At 43.9% G+C, this 23,835-nt stretch overlaps 1 protein-coding gene across 1 annotated transcript; it reads right to left on the bottom strand.

The window, feature by feature from the left end:
* Window positions 1–3,387: 3,387 nt before the first annotated feature.
* B9D1 (B9 domain containing 1) lies at window positions 3,388–19,177 on the bottom strand. Its single transcript, XM_077316357.1, has 7 exons — window positions 19,022–19,177; window positions 17,500–17,568; window positions 16,688–16,799; window positions 16,369–16,465; window positions 15,772–15,834; window positions 14,961–15,028; window positions 3,388–3,668 (listed from the first exon to the last, which is right to left on the bottom strand). The coding sequence occupies exons 1-7, from the start codon at window positions 19,094–19,096 to the stop codon at window positions 3,553–3,555; spliced, it is 600 nt and encodes a 199-aa protein (XP_077172472.1). The 5' UTR covers window positions 19,097–19,177; the 3' UTR covers window positions 3,388–3,552.
* Window positions 19,178–23,835: the final 4,658 nt, after the last annotated feature.

Raw genomic sequence — 23,835 nt, 5'->3', positions numbered from 1 at the left:
CTCTCTCAGCCCAGCCCCACTGACCCCACAGGGTGCCTGTTACGGGGAGAGGACGGGAATGCAAGGGCAAGTTGCATTGAGGCTCCTCCAGGTAGTGAGAAGTGGGCTACAACAACCAGCTCTTTGTCTAAATTGGCCTCTGGGTGGCCCAAGATCATCATCTCCTGACAGCGAAGCAGGTTTGATTCTGGTTGGTGTTTGGACCGGAGACCCCCGAGGAAGTCTGGGGTCGCTGTACGAAAGGAGACGACGCCAGACCAACTTGGAAGACCTGCGGGGTAAGTTGGCTGGGGCTTCCTGATGCACGGCCTGCGCCACCTGGAGTGGATCACACCTCAGAAGGTCACCGGTGTCGGCCTTGGGGAATGCCGAGAAAGCCGAGGGTGGCCAAAGGCTGGCTTTCCAGATGTCCACGGACGACAACTCCCACGAGGCCGGGCCACCTTGTGGCGGGCTCAAGGGAATTATAGTCCACGGACATCTGGAGACCCACAGTTTGGACTTGGCGGTTGGATCTCCCTGGTTCCCGCCTGGAGCTGGAAACCAAGTGGGTAGAGTCACGCTGTCGGTCTTCTTGTAGTGACCGATTCAGCATCTGCTTTCCTTTTTTCGGTTCCTCGGCCGAACGGACGCCGGGATCATCTGCTCCTGAGCTTGACAGGCCAGCACATTGCACCCCCCCCTCTCTTCTTGTTGTTGTGGGGGAATGTTTTGTCACCTGCCTGTCTGGTTCTCGGCACACCTGCCTTTTCGAATTTCTTTTTGTTTAGGTGTGCAGACTTGCAGTTCCACCCCACCCCCCCACCCCCTCTGGTGCTGTGCCTCCTTCCTGCCCATTCGGCTGGCCCCGAAACGTGTCAAGGAGTTTTCCAAAAGTTTTTCTCAGCAGTTGCGAATGTCGCTCATGTGAGCTTGGGATTTTAGCCTTTTAACAAGGTGTTTCGGTTTGCGCTCGAAGTCGCCCTCTTGGATTCCAACGGACGGCTGCCGTCACTGTGTTTGGTGCAGTGTCATTTCTGGAGGTTCAACTGGAGCAGCTACTACAGCATCTGGAATTTAAGACGCAATAGAAGTCCGTTTCTCACAGTGGGTTTAATTCTCGGACGCTTTTGGCTCCTTGTGAGGCTGATTTCGGCCACCAGCCGTTCAAAGCCAGCAGGTTTTGAATGTGTGAGAGAGATGCTGGAGGTCCCCGTCTCCTCCCATGGCCTAGCGTTGCTTATCGGCATCTCCCGTGTAAAAGAAAAGAGACTTTGACCCGAGGCTCTGGAGAATACTCTTGAGCAGACCATCCTGACCTTGAACGGCTGGTGGCTGAAGTCAGCCTCACAAGGAGCCAAGCGTCCGAGAATTAAACCCAAGAGGGCGTCTTCAAGCGCAAACCGAACTTAACACTATCAACGCTAAGCCATGGGAGGGGACGGGGACCTCTGGTTGGTCCTGCAGCATCTCTCACACATTCAAGACCTGCAGTCTCCAAGGGGCAAACCTGGATATGGGTAACCCAGCCCTGATGCTTGCCAGATAGGTGTAAACCAGCCCTGTTTGCTCCTTTTCAGGGAAATCTAAGATCTAGCCCTCCACATTGGCCTGATTTCTGTGTGTGTGTGTGTGTTTTTCTTGCGTTATACGTGGCTTTTTAACTTTTCCCGTATTTATTGCATTTTTATTTAAGTGCCAAGCACACTACAGGACGGAAGAATGTGACGTCCTCCTTTGCACCGGTTTTCTCTTCTGAAGCGGCTTAATTTTAATACTTTGGAGGTGAACCTCAGGAGGGGAAGGAAATAAAGGGAAGAGGGTGAACTGCCTGTTTTTTTCTTTCTTTCTTTTTTTTTGGGGGGGGGGGGTAACCTTCCTAATACGCTCAAGTGAATAAAAATAGAAATGGGAGCTGCTGGAGAATTGTCAGGACTGTAAAAGAACCTCGATATTATCTTCTCTTTGGTATGTTAAAAATCTCTGTCCAGTCTCCTTCACACCAACCCCTTGGCAGGACGCCCGGAGAAGGCGGATGGAGTTTCCCGAAAAGGCCAAGGCGCTAAGGGGCAGAAGCCAGAGACGAAAAAGGCAGCTGCCCGGCTGTAGACACGATTGGCATCAGGCCAACGCAGACAAGGGGAGAGAAGCCGGGCAGCTGTAACCCAGAGCCCCTTTGCCTTCTGTTCAGAAAGCGATGCCACGTGCATTGGTCTCCCATCGTCAGCCAATTGTTACAGGAGCGCTTGAAAGAAAATATTTCAAAAACTGGGTTCGGTTCTTTTTCTTAATGGTCTGTGCGTTCTGTTTTGGTTCTGCCCACTCTGTTTCCAGGAGGGAGAGGATGGGGCTGTCCCAGTGGACTCCACAGTGAGACGTCGTTTTTTATGTGTGTGGAAGCAGATGGCTCCCCGCAGCGCAGGGGTAGCCAAATGGGGGCTCTCCAAAGGTCCATGGGCTACAATGCCCATGAGCCCCTGCCAGCTGGCAGGAGCTCATGAGCATTGTAGTCCATGGACCTCTGGAGAGCCACCCCTGCCCTAGTGAAATGGCTTTATCCAAGAGCCGTGTGCAAACTTACCAGTTGTTTCTGGCCTGATGGCCAAGTTGTGGGCTCCCGAAATCTTTCTGTGCCTTAAAATATGCCACCAATAGCCCTTTTCTGCAAAATCCCCCTTTCCTTTCCTCGCAGGAACCGTCCCAGCCTCTGGCAGATCCACCTCCCCCTTGCTGCAAGCAGTGGGGAAAAGATGTTCACTTTTGAGCCACTGTCGCAGAGACATGAAGGCTTAATAAAAGTGGCCTTGGCGGTCGTTTAGCATCTTGCGAAACGGCATGCAAAAAGTTCTTGTGTCCTCCTAACTATCAGTGAATGCCCAGGGACCTGCCCGCTCTGTCCCAGCATGTGGAAAAGTTAACAAGTGGATACGGAACGGGTGTGGAGAACGGTCACAGTAGTAACCGAAGGCCTTAAGAGCCTGTGCGGACTGTGCCATTTCAACGATCTAGATCAGGGGCAGTCAAACGGCGGCCCTCCAGATGTCCATGCACTACAATTCCCAGAAGCCCCTGCCAGCATTCGCGAATGCTGGCAGGGGCTTCTGGGAATTGTAGTCCATGGACATCTGGAGGGCCGCCGTTTGACTACCCCTGATCTAGAGGTATGGCACTTTCAGGAAAAATGGTAACCCAGGAAGGAGCTTGTTGGTTTTTTAAGACAGAGGCAATTTGGTAGCTTTTCCCTATATAGCTTTAACACAATTGGAGCCCTGGAGGTGGTAGAAGGGGCACTAGTTCATCCATCCACCTTTTCCCCATAAAGGTGTTCTCTCTAATCCTCACTCCCTGATACCCCCGTTTTGTAAAAGCAGGGAGCTTGTCACACAAAAGGATGCTCAAAACCTGAAGTAGCAATTTTCAAAATCAAACACCTTTATTGTTTTGTCAATGCTGACACAGCCTTCTCCAGTTCCTGAGGTTCTGAATTGGCTTCCGCCATGCGGACAAGTCCTGTTAAACGGGAACAATCCAGTTCAGTGTTTGGCAACGAGGCCGGACTGGGTGTCCCCCACTTCAGGAGCGATGGAGGCCGTCCCCCGAGGGGCTGACCTCATAGCCCAGCTTCTTCATATCTTTGGTCACGACGTGGAACGAGAGAGTCACGAAGCCCTGGGACCGCACCCGGGTCACTAGAGAGACAATAAACCAACAGTCAGTGGGGCTCGAAACAAACATGCAACTTCCCTTAAAACCTTTCTAATGCCGTGGCCCCTTAATGCAGTGCCCCATGTTGTGGTGATAATGTGGCATGTTATCCCTTACCCTGCAGCCTTATCTCTGACCCTACAGTAGCGATCCCCAACCTGTGGTCCGTGGACCACATGTGGTCCGTTGACTAATTGGAGGTGGGCCACGAAGGACGCCTTCTCCCCCCCCCCCCCCGGCCCTTTACAACACACTTCGGGTGTCATTGTCTCCCATCACTCCCAGATGGGCCTATCTCGTTGCAGAGAACAAGCTCAGGGTTCCCATTGATTTGTTATTGTCATGTTAAAATTTCCATGAAAATAAAATGTTCCTTATGTTCATTGTTGTGGCGTGTCTGTATCTTATTTTGAAGGGATGTTTAAACATTACCATAGTTATCAGAGATCGTTAGGGCAGTGGTTGAGAGTAGAGGAGTAAACTACTCCCTCCACCAGGCCTCAGTAAAATTGTCAAGCGTTGAGTCCCTGGTGATAAAAAGTTGGGGACCACTGCCCTACAGAACCCCTGGCCTTTCTGAATGGGTGGGCACCTTTGGGCTATCATACAGGGTGGTGGTTGCAGCCGCAAAATGGTTGAGAAGAAGAGAAGAAGGTCTTCTCTTTTTTCTTCTATTCCTTCACTTTTTAAAAGGAGAATAAAGAGAAAAAAAGCTCTTCTCTACTTCTCTTCCTTGTTTTTCTTCTCTTTCTTTTTCTTCTCTTTTCTTGAGGCCTGACTGGGCGTCCCCCACTTTCTTGCTTTCATTCTTTCTTGCTTGCTTGCTTTTTCTCTCTTTTTCTCTCTTCATTTTCTTTCTTCACTTTCTTCTTTCTCTTGACTTTCTTTTTTCACTTTCTTTTTTCACTTCTCTTTACTTTTTTCATTTCTCTTCTCTCTTTTCACCTCATTTTTCATATCTCTCTTCACTTCTCATTTATCACTTCTCATTTTTTCACTCATATTTTTGACTGCCCTACAGAACCCCTGGCCTTTCTGAATGGGTGGGCACCTTTGGGCTATCATACAGGGTGGTGGTTGCAGCCGCAAAATGGTTGAGAAGAAGAGAAGAAGGTCTTCTCTTTTTTCTTCTATTCCTTCACTTTTTAAAAGGAGAATAAAGAGAAAAAAAGCTCTTCTCTACTTCTCTTCCTTGTTTTTCTTCTCTTTCTTTTTCTTCTCTTTTCTTGAGGCCTGACTGGGCGTCCCCCACTTTCTTGCTTTCATTCTTTCTTGCTTGCTTGCTTTTTCTCTCTTTTTCTCTCTTCATTTTCTTTCTTCACTTTCTTCTTTCTCTTGACTTTCTTTTTTCACTTTCTTTTTTCACTTCTCTTTACTTTTTTCATTTCTCTTCTCTCTTTTCACCTCATTTTTCATATCTCTCTTCACTTCTCATTTATCACTTCTCATTTTTTCACTCATATTTTTGACTCTCATTTTTTGACTCTCATTTTTCACTTCTCATTTTTTCACTCATATTTTTCACTCTCATTTTTCACTTTCTTCTCTTCTCATTTTTCGCTTTCTCTTCTCTTCCATTCTCATTTTTCGCTTTTTTCTTTTCACTTCTCTTCTCATTTCTCGCTTTCTTCTCTCTTCTCTTCTCTTTTCTCTTCTCTTCTAATTTTTCGCTCTCTTCTCTTTTCTCTTCTCTTCTAATTTTTCGCTCTCTTCTCTTCTCATCGTCTCTTTTCTTCTCTTCTCATTTTTCTCTTTTCTCATTCTTTGCTTCTCTTCTCTTCTCAATTTTCGCTTTTTTCTCTTCTCTTCTCTTCTCTTCTCTTCTCTTCTCTTCTCTTCTCATTTTTTGCTCTCTTCTCTTCTCATTTTTTGCTTTCTCTTCTCTTTTCTAATTTTTTGCTTTCTTCTCTCTTCTCTTCTCTTCTCTTCTCATCTTTCGCTTTCTTCTCTTTTCTCATTTTTCGCTTTCTCTCTCCTCTTCTCATTTTTCGCTTTCTTCTCTTTTCTCTTCACTTCTCATTTTTTGCTTTCTCCTCTTCTCTTCTCATCTTTCGCTTCTGTCTCCTCTTTTCTCATTTTTCGCTTTCTTCTCGCTTCTCTTCTCATTTTTCGCTTTCTTCTCTCATTTTTTGCTTTCCTCTCTCTTCTCATTTTTCGCTTTCTCTCTTTTCTTCTCATTTTTCGCTTTCATTTTTCGCTTTCCTCTCTTTTCTTCTCATTTTTCGCTTTCTTCTCTTTTCTTCTCATTTTTCGCTTTCTTCTCTCATTTTTCGCTTTCTTCTCTCTTTTCTTCTCATTTTTCACTTTCTTCTCTCATTTTCGCTCTTTTCTTCTCATTCTTCGCTTTTTTCGCTTTCTCTCATTTTTCGCTTTCTTCTTTTCTCATTTTTCGCTTTCTTCTCTCATTTTTTGCTTTCTTCTCTCTTCTCATTTTTCGCTTTCTTCTCTCATTTTTCGCTTTCTTCTCTTTACTTGTCATTTTTCGCTTTCTTCTCTTTACTTGTCATTTTTCGCTTTCTTCTCTTTACTTGTCATTTTTCGCTTTCTTCTCTTTACTTGTCATTTTTCGCTTTCTTCTCTCATTTTTCGCTTTCTTTCTTCTCATTTTTCGCTTTCTTCTCTCATTTTTCGCTTTCTTCTCTACTTGTCATTTTTCGCTTTCTTCTCTACTTGTCATTTTTCGCTTTCTTCTCTCTACTTGTCATTTTTCGCTTTCTTCTCTTTACTTCTCATTTTTCGCTTTCTTTTCTCATCTTTCGCTTTCTTCTGTCATTTTTCACTTTCTTTTCTCATCTTTCGCTTTCTTCTCTCATTTTTCACTTTCTTCTCTTTACTTCTCATTTTTCGCTTTCTTCTCTCATTTTTCACTTTCTTCTCTTTACTTGTCATTTTTCGCTTTCTTCTCTTTACTTGTCATTTTTCGCTTTCTTCTCTTTACTTGTCATTTTTCGCTTTCTTCTCTCATTTTTCGCTTTCTTTCTTCTCATTTTTCGCTTTCTTCTCTCATTTTTCGCTTTCTTCTCTACTTGTCATTTTTCGCTTTCTTCTCTCTACTTGTCATTTTTCGCTTTCTTCTCTACTTGTCATTTTTCGCTTTCTTCTCTTTACTTGTCATTTTTCGCTTTCTTCTCTACTTGTCATTTTTCGCTTTCTTTTTACTTCTCATTTTTCGCTTTCTTTTCTCATCTTTCGCTTTCTTCTGTCATTTTTCACTTTCTTTTCTCATCTTTCGCTTTCTTCTCTCATTTTTCACTTTCTTCTCTTTACTTCTCATTTTTCGCTTTCTTCTCTCATTTTTCACTTTCTTCTCTTTACTTCTCATTTTTCGCTTTCTTCTCTCATTTTTCGCTTTCTTCTCTCTTTACTTCTCATTTTTCGCTTTCTTCTCTCTTTACTTCTCATTTTTCGCTTTCTTGTCTCATTTTTCGCTTTCTTCTCTCATTTTTCGCTTTCTTCTCTTTACTTGTCATTTTTCGCTTTCTTCTCTTTACTTGTCATTTTTCGCTTTCTTGTCTCATTTTTCGCTTTCTTCTCATTTTTCGCTTTCTTGTCTCATTTTTCGCTTTCTTCTCATTTTTCGCTTTCTTGTCTCATTTTTCGCTTTCTTCTCATTTTTCGCTTTCTTCTCTTTACTTCTCATTTTTCGCTTTCTTTTCTCATCTTTCGCTTTCTTCTCTCATTTTTCACTTTCTTCTCTTTACTTCTCATTTTTCGCTTTCTTCTCTCATTTTTCACTTTCTTCTCTTTACTTGTCATTTTTCACTTTCTTCTCTCATTTTTCGCTTTCTTCTCTTTTCTTCTCATTTTTCGCTTGTCTCATTTTTCGCTTTCTTCTCTTTACTTCTCATTTTTCGCTTTCTTCTCTCATTTTTCTTCTCTCATGAGAGAAGAAAGCGAAGAATGAGAAGAAAAGAGCGAAAATGAGAGAAGAAAGCGAAAAATGAGAAGTAAAGAGAGAAGAAAGCGAAAAATGAGAGAAGAAAGCGAAAAATGAGAAGTAAAGAGAAGAAAGCGAAAAAAGAGAAGAAAGCGAAAAATGAGAAGTAAAGAGAAGAAAGCGAAAAATGAGAAGAAAGCGAAAAATGAGAAGAAAAGAGAAGAAAGCGAAAAATGAGAAGAAAAGAAGAAAGTGAAAAATGAGAAGAGAGAAGAAAGCGAAAAATGAGAGAAGAAAGCGAAAAATGATAAGAAAAGAGAAGAAAGCGAAAAATGAGAGAAGAAAGCGAAAAATGAGAAGACAAGAGAAGAAAGCGAAAAATGAGAGAAGAAAGCGAAAAATGAGAAGTAGAGAAGAAAGCGAAAAATGAGAAGTAAAGAGAGAAGAAAGCGAAAAATGAGAAGTAAAGAGAAGAAAGCGAAAAATGAGAGAAGAAAGCGAAAAATGAGAGAAGAAAGCGAAAAATGAGAAGTAAAGAGAAGAAAGCGAAAAATGAGAGAAGAAAGCGAAAAATGAGAAGTAAAGAGAGAAGAAAGCGAAAAATGAGAAGTAAAGAGAGAAGAAAGCGAAAAATGAGAAGTAAAGAGAGAAGAAAGCGAAAAATGAGAAGTAAAGAGAGAAGAAAGCGAAAAATGAGAAGTAAAGAGAAGAAAGCGAAAAATGAGAGAAGAAAGCGAAAAATGAGAAGAAAAGCGAAAAATGAGAAGAGAAGAAAGCGAAAAATGAGAAGAAAGCGAAAAATGAGAAGAAAAAAAGAAAGCGAAAAATGAGAAGTAAAGAGAGAAGCGAAAAATGAGAAGTAGAGAAGAAAGCGAAAAATGAGAAGTAAAGAGAAGAAAGCGAAAAATGACAAGTAAAGAGAAGAAAGCGAAAAATGAGAGAAGAAAGCGAAAAATGAGAAGTAAAGAGAGAAGAAAGCGAAAAATGAGAAGTAAAGAGAAGAAAGCGAAAAATGAGAAGTAAAGAGAAGAAAGCGAAAAATGAGAAGTAAAGAGAGAAGAAAGCGAAAAATGAGAAGTAAAGAGAAGAAAGCGAAAAATGAGAGAAGAAAGCGAAAAATGAGAAGAAAAGCGAAAAATGAGAAGAGAAGAAAGCGAAAAATGAGAAGAAAGCGAAAAATGAGAAGAAAAGAAGAAAGTGAAAAATGAGAAGAAAAGAGAGAAGAAAGCAAAAAATGAGAGAAGAAAGCGAAAAATGAGAGAAGAAAGCGAGAAATGAGATGACAAGAGAAGAAAGCGAAAAATGAGAGAAGAAAGCGAAAAATGAGAAGTAAAGAGAGAAGAAAGCGAAAAATGAGAGAAGAAAGCGAAAAATGAGAAGTAAAGAGAGAAGAAAGCGAAAAATGAGAGAAGAAAGCAAAAAATGAGATGACAAGAGAAGAAAGCGAAAAATGAGAGAAGAAAGCGAAAAATGAGAAGTAGAGAGAAGAAAGCGAAAAATGAGAGAAGAAAGCGAAAAATGAGAAGTAAAGAGAGAAGAAAGCGAAAAATGAGAGAAGAAAGCAAAAAATGAGAGAAGAATGCGAAAAATGAGAGAAGAAAGCGAAAAATGAGAAGTAAAGAGAGAAGAAAGCGAAAAATGAGAGAAGAAAGCGAAAAATGAGAAGTAAAGAGAGAAGAAAGCGAAAAATGAGAAGTAAAGAGAAGAAAGCGAAAAATGAGAGAAGAAAGCGAAAAATGAGAAGTAAAGAGAGAAGAAAGCGAAAAATGAGAAGTAAAGAGAAGAAAGCGAAAAATGAGAAGTAAAGAGAGAAGAAAGCGAAAAATGAGAAGTAAAGAGAAGAAAGCGAAAAATGAGAGAAGAAAGCGAAAAATGAGAAGTAAAGAGAGAAGAAAGTGAAAAATGAGAGAAGAAAGCGAAAAATGAGAAGAAAAGAGAAGAAAGCGAAAAATGAGAGAAGAAAGCGAAAAATGAGAGAAGAAAGCGAAAAATGAGAAGTAAAGAGAAGAAAGCGAAAAATGAGAAGTAAAGAGAAGAAAGCGAAAAATGAGAAGTAAAGAGAAGAAAGCGAAAAATGAGAAGTAAAGAGAAGAAAGCGAAAAATGAGAAGTAAAGAGAAGAAAGCGAAAAATGAGAAGTAAAGAGAAGAAAGCGAAAAATGAGAGAAGAAAGCGAAAAATGAGAAGTAAAGAGAGAAGAAAGCGAAAAATGAGAAGTAAAGAGAAGAAAGCGAAAAATGAGAGAAGAAAGCGAAAAATGAGAAGTAAAGAGAGAAGAAAGCGAAAAATGAGAGAAGAAAGCGAAAAATGAGAAGTAAAGAGAAGAAAGCGAAAAATGAGAGAAGAAAGCGAAAAATGAGAAGTAAAGAGAAGAAAGCGAAAAATGAGAAGTAAAGAGAAGAAAGCGAAAAATGAGAGAAGAAAGCGAAAAATGAGAAGTAAAGAGAAGAAAGCGAAAAATGAGAGAAGAAAGCGAAAAATGAGAAGAAAAGAAGAAAGTGAAAAATGAGAAGAAAAGAGAGAAGAAAGCGAAAAATGAGAGAAGAAAGCGAAAAATGAGAGAAGAAAGCGAGAAATGAGATGACAAGAGAAGAAAGCGAAAAATGAGAGAAGAAAGCGAAAAATGAGAAGTAAAGAGAGAAGAAAGCGAAAAATGAGAGAAGAAAGCAAAAAATGAGATGACAAGAGAAGAAAGCGAAAAATGAGAGAAGAAAGCGAAAAATGAGAAGTAAAGAGAGAAGAAAGCGAAAAATGAGAGAAGAAAGCGAAAAATGAGAAGACAAGAGAAGAAAGCGAAAAATGAGAGAAGAAAGCGAAAAATGAGAAGACAAGAGAAGAAAGCGAAAAATGAGAGAAGAAAGCGAAAAATGAGAAGTAAATGAGAAGAAAGCGAAAAATGAGAGAAGAAAGCGAAAAATGAGAAATGAGAAGAAAGCGAAAAATGAGAAGAAATGAGAGAAGAAAGCGAAAAATGAGAGAAGAAAGCGAAAAATGAGAAGTAAATGAGAAAGCGAAAAATGAGAGAAGAAAGCGAAAAATGAGAAATGAGAAGAAAGCGAAAAATGAGAAGAAATGAGAGAAGAAAGCGAAAAATGAGAGAAGAAAGCGAAAAATGAGAAGTAAATGAGAAGAAAGCGAAAAATGAGAGAAGAAAGCGAAAAATGAGAAATGAGAAGAAAGCGAAAAATGAGAAGAAATGAGAGAAGAAAGCGAAAAATGAGAAATGAGAAGAAAGCGAAAAATGAGAAGAAATGAGAGAAGAAAGCGAAAAATGAGAGAAGAAAGCGAAAAATGAGAAGAAAAGAGAAGAAAGCGAAAAATGAGAGAAGAATGCGAAAAATGAGAGAAGAATGCGAAAAATGAGAGAAGAATGCGAAAAATGAGAAGAGAAGAAAGCGAAAAATGAGAAAAGAAGAAAGCGAAAAATGAGAAGAAAAGAGAAGAAAGCGAAAAATGAGAGAAGAAAGCGAAAAATGAGAAGAAAAGAGAAGAAAGCGAAAAATGAGAGAAGAAAGCGAAAAATGAGAAGTAAAGAGAAGAAAGCGAAAAATGAGAGAAGAAAGCGAAAAATGAGAAGAAAAGAGAGAAGAAAGCGAAAAATGAGAGAAGAAAGCGAAAAATGAGAGAAGAAAGCGAAAAATGAGAAGAAAAGAAGAAAGTGAAAAATGAGAAGAAAAGAGAGAAGAAAGCGAAAAATTAGAGAAGAAAGCGAAAAATGAGAGAAGAAAGCGAGAAATGAGATGACAAGAGAAGAAAGCGAAAAATGAGAGAAGAAAGCGAAAAATGAGAAGTAAAGAGAGAAGAAAGCGAAAAATGAGAGAAGAAAGCGAAAAATGAGAAGTAAAGAGAGAAGCGAAAAATGAGAAGTAAAGAGAAGAAAGCGAAAAATGAGAGAAGAAAGCGAAAAATGAGAAGTAAAGAGAGAAGAAAGCGAAAAATGAGAAGTAAAGAGAGAAGAAAGTGAAAAATGAGAGAAGAAAGCGAAAAATGAGAAGAAAAGCGAAAAATGAGAAGAGAAGAAAGCGAAAAATGAGAAGAAAAGAGAGAAGAAAGCGAAAAATGAGAGAAAAGTGAAAAATGAGAAGTAAAGAGAAGAAAGCGAAAAATGAGAGAAGAAAGCGAAAAATGAGAAGACAAGAGAAGAAAGCGAAAAATGAGAGAAGAAAGCGAAAAATGAGAAGACAAGAGAAGAAAGCGAAAAATGAGAGAAGAAAGCGAAAAATGAGAAGTAAAGAGAAGAAAGCGAAAAATGAGAGAAGAAAGCGAAAAATGAGAAGACAAGAGAAGAAAGCGAAAAATGAGAGAAGAAAGCGAAAAATGAGAGAAGAAAGCGAAAAATGAGAGAAGAAAGCGAAAAATGAGAAGTAAAGAGAAGAAAGCGAAAAATGAGAAGACAAGAGAAGAAAGCGAAAAATGAGAAGTAAACAGAGAAGAAAGCGAAAAATGAGAGAAGAAAGCGAAAAATGAGAAGTAAAGAGAAGAAAGCGAAAAATGAGAAGACAAGAGAAGAAAGCGAAAAATGAGAAGTAAACAGAGAAGAAAGCGAAAAATGAGAAGTAAACAGAGAAGAAAGCGAAAAATGAGAGAAGAAAGCGAAAAATGAGAAGTAAAGAGAGAAGAAAGCGAAAAATGAGAAGTAAAGAGAGAAGAAAGCGAAAAATGAGAAGTAAAGAGAGAAGAAAGTGAAAAATGAGAGAAGAAAGCGAAAAATGAGAAGAAAAGCGAAAAATGAGAAGAGAAGAAAGCGAAAAATGAGAAGAAAAGAGAGAAGAAAGCGAAAAATGAGAGAAGAAAGCGAAAAATGAGAAGTAAAGAGAGAAGAAAGCGAAAAATGAGAGAAGAAAGCGAAAAATGAGAAGTAAAGAGAGAAGAAAGCGAAAAATGAGAAGTAAAGAGAAGAAAGCGAAAAATGAGAGAAGAAAGCGAAAAATGAGAAGTAAAGAGAGAAGAAAGCGAAAAATGAGAAGTAAAGAGAGAAGAAAGTGAAAAATGAGAGAAGAAAGCGAAAAATGAGAAGAAAAGCGAAAAATGAGAAGAGAAGAAAGCGAAAAATGAGAAGAAAAGAGAGAAGAAAGCGAAAAATGAGAGAAAAGTGAAAAATGAGAAGTAAAGAGAAGAAAGCGAAAAATGAGAGAAGAAAGCGAAAAATGAGAAGACAAGAGAAGAAAGCGAAAAATGAGAGAAGAAAGCGAAAAATGAGAAGACAAGAGAAGAAAGCGAAAAATGAGAGAAGAAAGCGAAAAATGAGAAGTAAAGAGAAGAAAGCGAAAAATGAGAGAAGAAAGCGAAAAATGAGAAGACAAGAGAAGAAAGCGAAAAATGAGAGAAGAAAGCGAAAAATGAGAGAAGAAAGCGAAAAATGAGAAGTAAAGAGAAGAAAGCGAAAAATGAGAAGACAAGAGAAGAAAGCGAAAAATGAGAAGTAAACAGAGAAGAAAGCGAAAAATGAGAGAAGAAAGCGAAAAATGAGAAGTAAAGAGAAGAAAGCGAAAAATGAGAAGACAAGAGAAGAAAGCGAAAAATGAGAAGTAAACAGAGAAGAAAGCGAAAAATGAGAAGTAAACAGAGAAGAAAGCGAAAAATGAGAGAAGAAAACGAAAAATGAGAAGTAAAGAGAGAAGAAAGCGAAAAATGAGAAGTAAAGAGAGAAGAAAGTGAAAAATGAGAGAAGAAAGCGAAAAATGAGAAGAAAAGCGAAAAATGAGAAGAGAAGAAAGCGAAAAATGAGAAGAAAAGAGAGAAGAAAGCGAAAAATGAGAGAAAAGTGAAAAATGAGAAGTAAAGAGAAGAAAGCGAAAAATGAGAGAAGAAAGCGAAAAATGAGAAGACAAGAGAAGAAAGCGAAAAATGAGAGAAGAAAGCGAAAAATGAGAAGACAAGAGAAGAAAGCGAAAAATGAGAGAAGAAAGCGAAAAATGAGAAGTAAAGAGAAGAAAGCGAAAAATGAGAGAAGAAAGCGAAAAATGAGAAGACAAGAGAAGAAAGCGAAAAATGAGAGAAGAAAGCGAAAAATGAGAGAAGAAAGCGAAAAATGAGAGAAGAAAGCGAAAAATGAGAAGACAAGAGAAGAAAGCGAAAAATGAGAAGACAAGAGAAGAAAGCGAAAAATGAGAGAAGAAAGCGAAAAATGAGAAGTAAAGAGAAGAAAGCGAAAAATGAGAGAAGAAAGCGAAAAATGAGAAGTAAAGAGAAGAAAGCGAAAAATGAGAGAAGAAAGCGAAAAATGAGAAGTAAAGAGAAGAAAGCGAAAAATGAGAGAAGAAAGCGAAAAATGAGAGAAGAAAGCGAAAAATGAGAAGTAAAGAGAAGAAAGCGAAAAATGAGAGAAGAAAGCGAAAAATGAGAAGTAAAGAGAAGAAAGCGAAAAATGAGAGAAGAAAGCGAAAAATGAGAAGAAAAGAAGAAAGTGAAAAATGAGAAGAAAAGAGAGAAGAAAGCGAAAAATGAGAAGAAAGCGAAAAATGAGAAGAAAAGAAGAAAGTGAAAAATGAGAAGAAAAGAGAGAAGAAAGCGAAAAATGAGAAGACAAGAGAAGAAAGCGAAAAATGAGAGAAGAAAGCGAAAAATGAGAAGTAAAGAGAGAAGAAAGCGAAAAATGAGAGAAGAAAGCGAAAAATGAGAAGACAAGAGAAGAAAGCGAAAAATGAGAGAAGAAAGCGAAAAATGAGAAGTAAAGAGAGAAGAAAGCGAAAAATGAGAGAAGAAAGCGAAAAATGAGAAGTAAAGAGAAGAAAGCAAAAAATGAGAGAAGAAAGCGAAAAATGAGAAGTAAAGAGAGAAGAAAGCGAAAAATGAGAGAAGAAAGCGAAAAATAAAAGAAAGCGAAAAATGAGAGAAGAAAGCGAAAAAAGAACAAAAGAGAGAAGAAAGCAAAAAATGAGAAGAAAAGAGAAGAAAGCGAAATATGAGAAATAAAGAGAAGAAAGCGAAAAATGAAGAAAAGAGAGAAGAAATGACATAGAAGAAAGTGAAAAAATGAGAAGACAAGAAAGTGAAAAGAGTAAAAATGATAAAATAGAAGAAAACCTTGCCAGAGAGAAGGAAGGAGAGCTGCCTCGCCAGATTAGAACACACTCCTATCCACTAATCCAAGAGAAGGAAGAAAGTAGGGAGAAGAGAAAAGAAAGAGAAGAAGAGTAGAAGAGAATAAAAGGCAAGGTGGCCACATTAGAATGCTGCACTTCTATCCAGTACACTAAGAGACAGAGAAGAAGAAGAAAAGCCAGCTCACCAGATTAGAACTCTGCACTCCTGTCCACTACACCAAGAGACAGAGCCTGCCACAAATATGGCTGCAAGGGCTTATACTCTTTAAGGGTGGGCAAGGACGGTGCCCCTCGACCTTATCTAGAACACTGGCAGGAAAAAAGGACAAGAGGTGTCTGTTTGCAAGCACTCACCTTCTCGGCCCTCTCCCTGCGCCACCACTTTGGGGTCCGTGAACTCCGGCTGTCGGCCCATCAGCCAGCTGAAAGGAACGCCCAAGCAAGCTGGTTAGTCCAACGGCAGCCATCCAGCTCTGACCAGACCCCTCTTTTACAGCTCCTGAGGTCCCAGGTTGCTGAGTCCCCAATGCAGAGTGCAGCAAGTCGAAACGGCTTTTCAACTGGGGCTAGCAGCATGCTCAGCCCCCCCCCCCCCCAGGATGTAAAATGATTTCCATGCAGCATGCTGGCTCAGAGCTGGCTCAGTCTGGAAAAACTCTCCATTAAAACAGTTTTAGGGAGGGTAGTTCTCTGGGCCAGTAGAGGAAGAGCCAGATTTGAAGCAAACCAGATATTCAGGGCATAAACTTTTGAGAGTCGCAGTTCCCTTGGTCAGATATCTCCCCTTATCAGCCCCCTCTAGCTTGGTGCGGTGGTGAAAGAGTGGCGCTCTCTAATCCGGACAACTGGGTGTTTGATTCCCCACTCCTCCGCAGGAAGCCAGCTGGCAGACCTTGAGCTAGTCCCTGTTTTCATTGAGCAGATTGCTCAGCCCCACCTCTCACAGGACAGCCAGGGGCAGGTGGTTCGTAAGCCGCTTAGGGACTTCTTCTGGTAGTGAAAAACGGGGTGATTAAAAACCTCAGCTTATCTCCGTCAGGTATCTGTCGATAAGAGCTTCGACTCTCGAAAAGTCACACCCTCAAATCCGGGGTCTCTTAGGTAGCACTGAAGAATCTGAGGTGACGTTTTACCAGAGAACCGTGTTGCTAACTTCTTTGGGTACCTGGTGAACTTCTGCAGCTTGGATGTCGATTCTGGCACGAACATCGGGATGGTTCTTTTATGGCTGAAAGAGAATTTTAAAAGACTTGGGTTTTGACACCTTGCTTTCTGTATTTCACCACGTAGCAGTTTACCCAACTGGATTAGACCTGTGAGCATTCAAACACTGATAATAATAAATTATAAACACTTGTCTTGACCTGCCTGGCTTTCTGGGGTGGGATCGATAATCAATAATAAAACCAATAATAAAATGCCTTTAAACACAGCACAAAAGTTGTCACACCAGAGTCACAAGTTTGGCTACAGTTTGCCAAGAAGAGCCAGTTTCACTCCCCAAAGGAGGCTCAAAGCAGCTTGCAATTGCCTTCCCTTCCCTCTCCCTACAACAGACACCCTGTGAGATAGGTGGGGTTGGGAGAGCTCTGAGAGAACTGCCATGTGAGAACAGCCCCGAGAGAACTGTGACTGGCCCAAGTCGCCAGCTGGCTGCATGTGGGGGAGGCCTTCTTGCTCATTTGGTACTGGCCTCTCTGACAGACAGCCAACAAAGATTACAGTCTGCTGAAATGCGCTTGGGAATGAAACACGGACTAACCTTCCCGGCGTAAAAGGGACGTGGACAGCTCCATAGCCCCGCACCACGTCGTTGCCGAATAGATCGGGACCGTACACGCTTAAGACTATCTGAGGCCCTGAGGCAGAAATGAGAGAGAACGCCTGTGAAGCTCGGCCCTACAAGCAGTTCAGTTTTGTGACTGCGACGTTGTAGGCTCAGTGACCCGGGGGCATTGCGGGCTGTGTGGCTGGGGTCTTCAGGGGTAGGACCGGGCAAGATGAGATTCTCTCCATGCCAAAGGGGGTGCCCAGCCTCGCCCTTCCCGTTCCCTGTCCCGGCCTCCTGGAGCCTCACTTACAGCCAAACGGGTTGGTGCTTTTGAAGGTGATGTCGATGGGGAAGTTCCACACCAGGTCTTGCCGGGAGCCCCTGTTCTTGGACGTGATCTGTGAGATCCCTTCTTCCAAGCCCTGAGAGCAAGGGGGGGGGGGGTCAGAGAGCACTTGGCTATCACCCAGCTTCCACCAAACACAAGCCGCCAAAAATACCCTCCACGGGGAGATCCGTGTTCAGTTTCACTTTAGAAAACAGCAAGATTTTTTTTTAGGGGTGGGTGGGATGAGCGTTCAAGAGTCAAAGCTCCCCTAGGAAGGGTTTTCTTGGTCTCCAAGTTACTCTGGAAACCTCCCCTGAACATTTCTGCGCTTCTTCTGATCTGGAACTGCAGCCGCCAGCCAGGTCGAAGGTACCTGTTAGGATTCATACACCTGTTATAGCCAACCATGGTTCAATCCCCGGCAGTCGAAAGGACCAGGCAGAAGGGGATGGGGAAGACCCTGGAGAGCTGTGGAGGGGGATGGTGGCTCAGAGGGAGGGCCTCTGCTTGGCGTGTGCAAGACCCCCCGGGGTTCAATCGCCAGCAACATCTACAGGGAAAAGATCCAAAGTAGGTGATGCAAAAGACCTCTGACCCTGGAGGGTCGGCTGCCTGTCAAAGCAAACAAGGCTGAGGACCTCAATGGATCGAGGGTCCAATTCAGTAGAAGGCAGCTTCACGGGCACGTCTCAACCGCTACGGAGTAATTAACATTGGGTCATTAACATTAACAAGATGGAATAAATAAGACGAGCTGGTTCTCAGATGCCGCTTTTCTCTCCCCGAAGGCTCACCGTGGTGGGGGCCCAGTCGTGGCCGTACACGAAGCAGTATTTGCAGTACAGGTCGTCGTAGTCCGGGAACTGCAGGAGGGAAGGAAAAGGCCGCAGTTGGGATTCTGGACAGACAGGACTTTAAAACATTTATTCATCGCCTTTCAAACTTGCAGCACTCAAGACGGCTTGTGATGTAATGGAAAAGCCTGCAACGTCATATTCCAATGCTATGTGTAGCGGCTCAAGTGCACAGGATCGCCATGTGCTGCGTAGGAACGAGCCCCTCTGCTTCTCTGAGCTCCAATCGTTGGGGGGATCCTGTCCGAAAAGCACTTCTGCTCCAGAGGTGGTTGCAATAACAAAAAAAACAATTGGCATGCCGCCTATCTTGCAGAAATGTAAGCAAAGGGCCCTAGCCGGGGTTCTTTGTTTGGACGTAAGAAATCCGCCAAACCTGCGTGGCCCTCTGAATCCATCTCAGCACCCTTGCCCTGGGGCGGTCTCCCTCCCTCTTCTTCTGCCAGGGCTGCCTTGCCAACTTCCCCAGTTGTCTTCTCCACCCCACTCCTGCATCTCCTCCATGCCAATAATCCCAGGGTGGCATCTGGGGAGGGGCCTTTATGCAAAGTTGCCATGTTCTCCAGGGGAACGGATCCCTTTTGCCAGGAGTCTGGGATGCCAGCCTCCAGGTGGGGCCTGGGAATCCCCGGAATTGCAGCTCGTTTCCAGACTACAGAGATCAATTCCCCTGGGAGGGGAGGGGAGGGGAGGGGAGTGGGTGCTTTGCAGGGTGGACCTTGTGGCCTTGCACTCCCCCGAGGTCCCCGTCCTCCCCAGAGTCCATCCCCAAATCTCCAGGTGTTCCCCTACCTGAACCCAGCAACCCTGCCTGGAAACGAGTTGCAATTCCGGGAAATCTCCAGGCACCATCTGGAGATTGGCAAGACTAGGGGAAACCTCTTCCCTGCCTGGGAAAAGACCCGGGGGGTGGAAGGAGCGTTGCCAACTCTGGGCTCGTGGCTCCCTGGCGCTTTGGGGGTGCAGCGCAGAAAGGGCAGCCTTTGAGGCAATGGGGGATCGTGCTGCAGGCAGAGCCCACCTTCCAAAGTCGCCATTTCCTCGGGGGGGGGCGGGGGCGGGAGACCTCTTTTGCAAAGAGGCGAGCTGCAATTCCGGGAGATCTCCCGGCGTCTCCTGGAGACTGGCAGGCTGAGGGGGGAGCCCTTTCCCTGCCCGGGGAAAGCCAGCCAGACTAGCACGAGAACATCATTCGGCTTCAATGCACATTCATAAAGGGCCGCGGGCTGCCTTTCGTTTGCACGGGAGCCCCCCCGCCCCCCCCGTCCCCCCAGCCTCGGTCCTTGCATTGCAAAGGGAGACCCGCGCCCTGCTCCAACACCTGCACCTTGCAAGAGCGCCGTCTGCAATTGCACGCCTGCTCAAGACCAAAACAAAAGGCTGCGTCTGCAGACGGGCGAGGGGGGGGGGAGGAAGCTCCCCCCGCCCGCTCCCGGCCTGTTGGCAACCGGCCCTCACCCACCTGCGCGCTCTCGATCTGCCCGCTGAGCATGAGGAGGAAGACGGTGGGGTTGGGGTGGGCGGCGGGGGCCGCCATGGGGCCCGGCGGGTCGAGGTGGCGCCCGTTGCTAAGGGCCGCGGGCGGCGCCTTCCTTGGCAACGGGCCCGGGCGACGGCGAGCCGCCGGGGACAAGCTTCTTCCCGCCGCCGCGGAGGGGGGGGGGCGACGCCGCCTAGTGGCCAGAGGGGGAAGGGCAGACTAGAAACATCACATCATTCTCTCTTAATCCTAATGCATATTAATAAAGAGTATTTATTATTCACACATAATAAAGATATTAATCACGTGACGGATATTATTTTTGCTAGGCATGCGAGTACGTTTCACTTCTTTGTTGCACGGCACAGTGACCCACAGGAAACAAATAGGACTACACTGCTGTGATTAAACTCTAGGAATTGTTAACATTTAAGAATAAATCTAAGGGCAAGAATAAATTATTATTTATTATTATTAATATTTACCGGGCCTCCCATTAAATCTTCCGTGAGAACTGCCCAATGAGAACATCTGGGGAAACGCCGACAGTCACAACTGGACAACTGTTAATGTTTAAACGTGTGGGTTTTTTTTTTAAGATGCAAATTTTATGTGAATAATTTTTAATCTAGTGTATTGCTTTCCTTTATATGTCGATCGCCGGCCTGAGCTGGCAACGGGAGAGTGGTATAAAATTTGAATTAATTAATTATGAACGATACTGTTATACTGTGTTGTTATTTGGTTACAATTATTAGTTATCAGTTATAAATGTTCTACAGACTGTTTTATGTATTGTTCTCTGTTTTAATGTAAACCGCCCTGAGCCTCCGGGGAGGGCGGTATAGAAGTATGATAAATAAATAAATAAATAAATAAATAAATAATAACATATATTTTTATTTTTAGGCTGCTCATTTCTGGCAAAGGTCTCAAGGCAGCTGGGGGAGAGAAAAGAGTGCCACAGAGCAGACAAATGGGCAGCCTAGGCATTAATCAAATATCAGATATTTGGAACAAGCATGGCGTAGGGGTGAGAGTGTTGGACAAAGGGTCTTGCAGAGGCAGATTTGAATCCCCTTTTTTCCATCCGAATTGGGCTCCCCTGAACCTGGAGTGCCGCCCTCCTAGACCACGTGGGGAACGTTGAAAGGGTTACAAGGTCTACAAGATCTTTTCCCTGCCCCAAAGCCGAAATTGACATTTCCCTGCAAGAGATTTCTCATGTCAGGCGATTCTCTGGGCTGCTCTGAAGCAAGAGGCCAAAGTCTGAGTCCAGGAGCTGTTTTAAGACCAACAAAGTTTCATTCTGGCTTGCAGATTTCTGTGTGTGCCCAGTTCTTCAGATATCTGGATGCACGCAAAAATTTCTCCCCAGAATGAAGCTTTGTGCGTCTTAAAAGTTGCAGATGGACTGAGACTTTAGTGGTAAGCAAGACCTAGAGGGACCACTAGATGTCCTCACTTGATACATTTTAGGAAGTGGCCGATATCCGTAGGCTGTGCAGAGACTTGGGGAGGGACCCACACAATCTGTTAGAGCAGGGGTAGTCAACCTGTGGTCCTCCAGATGTCCATGGACTACAATCCCCATGAGCCCCTGCCAGCAAACGCTGGCAGGGGCTCATGGGAATTATAGTCCATGGACATCTGGAGGACCACAGGTTGACTACCCCTGTGTTACAGCAAAGAGAAGTCCTTGAATGGACCCCCCCCTGAGCTTGTAGGGATTCCCATGAGGGAGAGCAGAAAGGAAGGCAATTTTCCAGCCCATTGGGAGATGAGCTGATTTGTGTTTTGAAAGACCCCCCCCTTCGATTGTGTTTGCCCATAAGAGACAGAGATTTCAAAAATATGTTTAGTTCTAATTTTGTAGCCATCTTAGAGAAAGATGACTGCATATCAGTTTGAACTGCTTATCATGACAGCATATCAGTCTGAACAAATTGCTAACTGAGTTGGTTTTTGTTGCTTTGGTTTCCTTGATTCCTTTTGTGCAGAATGTGACCCTCATGCAACGGAACAAATCAAGGGCTTTTTGGGGACAGAACAGCCCGTCTCCATCCTAAGTCTCAGAGCATAAGAGAGACTCGGGCGAGAGAAAGATGCAATTTGTCTGCATCTGAACTCGTGACCCCCTTGGGAACATTCCGATCCGAAGGCTGTCTGCCCGATCCCTCCTTGTGCTTGATGAATCATCCACCCCAGCATCAAAGGTGGATCCGAAGGGCCTTCTAGAAAGCCGTCCGTTTCCTCTCCACCTAGGGCAACTTCAGGATTAAATAAATTATTTGCTTTTTATTGCCCTGGAAGGTTGGAGCGGAACCATCGGGTTGAAATTAAACCAAAAGCTAATCTTCCTACTTCTTCAGTGAGTAGAGAGCAGGAAGAGATGTTGCCCTTTCTCGCATCCCTATCGCTGCTTTGGAGTCAAGAAGAAAGTTCCCTGCGGGCCAGATTGGTCTAAGAATGGGTCGGGATGGGTCCCCAACTCTTCTGGAGCCAACAGTACGTTTTCATAGTTTTAAAATGTGGGTCTGACACATGCAAGCAGGCTTTTACAAAAAACACAATCAAGACAAGTTGTTCGACGAACGGTCGCTAACACTCTTATAAGAGAGGGATATTTCCCCTCCCCTGCATTTAAATCAGAGGCCCATTCGACACAAATGGTTTACTTGGGAAAATGGGAATGAAGGATTCTCGGTGTTTAACTGAGTCCTCCATGGCTCATGACTGCAATAAGAAGGGGAACGAACAGGCACCCATGGGTGCTAAAATGGCTCCTTTGGGGTGGGGGGACTCCGGTATGATATTCCGCTTGACCTTGAGTGGACAGAAGGTAACTGATCTGTGTCATGAGGTCTCACAAACGCTCCCTCCAAGATAAATTTCGACCACAAATGCCGCCAGCCCGGACTTTCTCTCCTCGAATGCTTAACGGCCAAGGATTAAATTTCTGATTGAATGGCCCTAAAAACCTGCCCCTCCCTCCCTTTTTTCTAGGGGGGGGGAGTGGAAAACACGCTCCCCGAAAGCCCAAAGAAACGTGAACGCATCATTCAATTACAGGCGGCCTTTAATCTGGCCTCATTTGGCGATCACAGAAGACGGCAGCAGCGTGACCGTGGACAAATGTGCTTTTTAGGATGAATAATTAAATGGACTTTCTCCATTAAACCCGGCCCATTAAAGCTTTTCACGTGAGGACGGGACGGGACGGGACGTAAGGGCGCCGAGCCATTCTGCTTGGGAGCCTTTAAGGCATCTCCGGATGAGAATCGAATTTCTCGTATCCTTGACAGGGACACGGAGGTGGGGTGGGTCTAGTGACATCCCTCCCGGGGATCCCTGAAAAATCGTCACGAGGGCTCCTCCAGGGTCAAAAGGCTGCGTTAGACATACCTTTCATTCGAGTCGCACTTCGGATCGGCTCCCGGGATCACGTCCACGTCAGGAAACGACTCAGGCTTCGCGGGGACCGTTCAGTAGATGCGCTCCGATGGTCTGTTTCGTTCTGGCCCAGCCTTGCCGAGATGTGCATGTCCTCTTTTGGCGCTCATTGTGGCCTGATGCACCTCCTTAAGGTCAACCTCTGGAAGAAGCCTCCAGGCAGGACCTGGGCATCCCCCAGAATTACAGCTCCAGACTACAGAGGTCAATTCCCTTAGAGAAACCGGAGGGTCTGGAGGGAGGATTCTGTGGCCCTGTATCCACCCCCAAACGCCAGGGGTTTCCCAGCTTGCACCTGGCCACCCAAACCCCCACCCCCTTGCAGTTCTAGTGCTGGCCGTGAGCATATCTTGGAAGAGCTGTTCCTAATGCCGGTGGCTACTGAAGGAGGGCCGGGCCCTAGGATGGGCTTATCTTGGGCTGGAGATGTAGACGACGAAGAAGAGTTGGTTTTTAGACCACAAAATAAAACCATAACACCGGAAAGCCGGGCGATGGCGGAGGGGTCTCTCTGTGGGGCTGGCTCCTGCCTCTATTGGGTTATGACCCCCAAGCATCGCTCAGCAACACCTGCCCTTTCTCAGCGATGTGTCTGGAGATTGGAGAGGGTGAGCCTTGCTTGCCTACTGACAGGGAAGCCTTCCAGCCACATGGGGCTCCTACTTACTCAGCCAGAAATCTTAGCGCTTGCTTGTTCACTCCCCGCCCCCTCCGAGCAACCGCTTTGATAACCCCAAGCCCCTGCAGAGAGCATGAGGACTCCTCAGAAGGTCAGGATCCCAAAACAAACCCTCTCTGCTCAACATCAAACCTGCCCTGCCCTCAACATCTGTCCTGCTACAGCTGCTTCTTGCTGCCCCTCTCTTCTGCTTCTCCCCAGTTTTATGCCAGTCCCCCTTTCAGCTGTTGATTGCACAATACTTCTAGTCCCTGGTGGGCTGTTTGATCCGCCCCTCCTACCTCTGCTCCAGAATAAATGACTGAAAAACGTGGGTGTTTGTGTTGGTGATGACACAGATGCTAGCCAATCGGCACCAGCCCCCTCTGGTTCTTCAAAGATGCTGAAGCCACGAAGGAGCATTGCATGCTTTTATAAAGTGTGCTTCCAAGGTAAAAGCAGAAGCAATGTTCATGGTTACAACGGGTTCTTCAGCGGCAAGCCTTCTCTCTGTGTGTTTTGGCTTAAAAAAAAAATGTTCAAACTGCAATTGCCCAAAACCTCCCACAGATTTAGGAAGTATTCCAGAACAGCATGGTAGGAGGAGGGAAAGCACGCTCGCCACATCTGGCTCCAGTAGACTTGCCAGCTCCCAGATGTGGCCTGAATTCCACCCAGAATTACA

This window comes from Paroedura picta, chromosome 17, assembly GCF_049243985.1.
Source record: "Paroedura picta isolate Pp20150507F chromosome 17, Ppicta_v3.0, whole genome shotgun sequence".
NCBI classification, from domain to species: domain Eukaryota; kingdom Metazoa; phylum Chordata; class Lepidosauria; order Squamata; family Gekkonidae; genus Paroedura; species Paroedura picta.
This window is presented reverse-complemented; position numbering and strand designations above follow the sequence as displayed.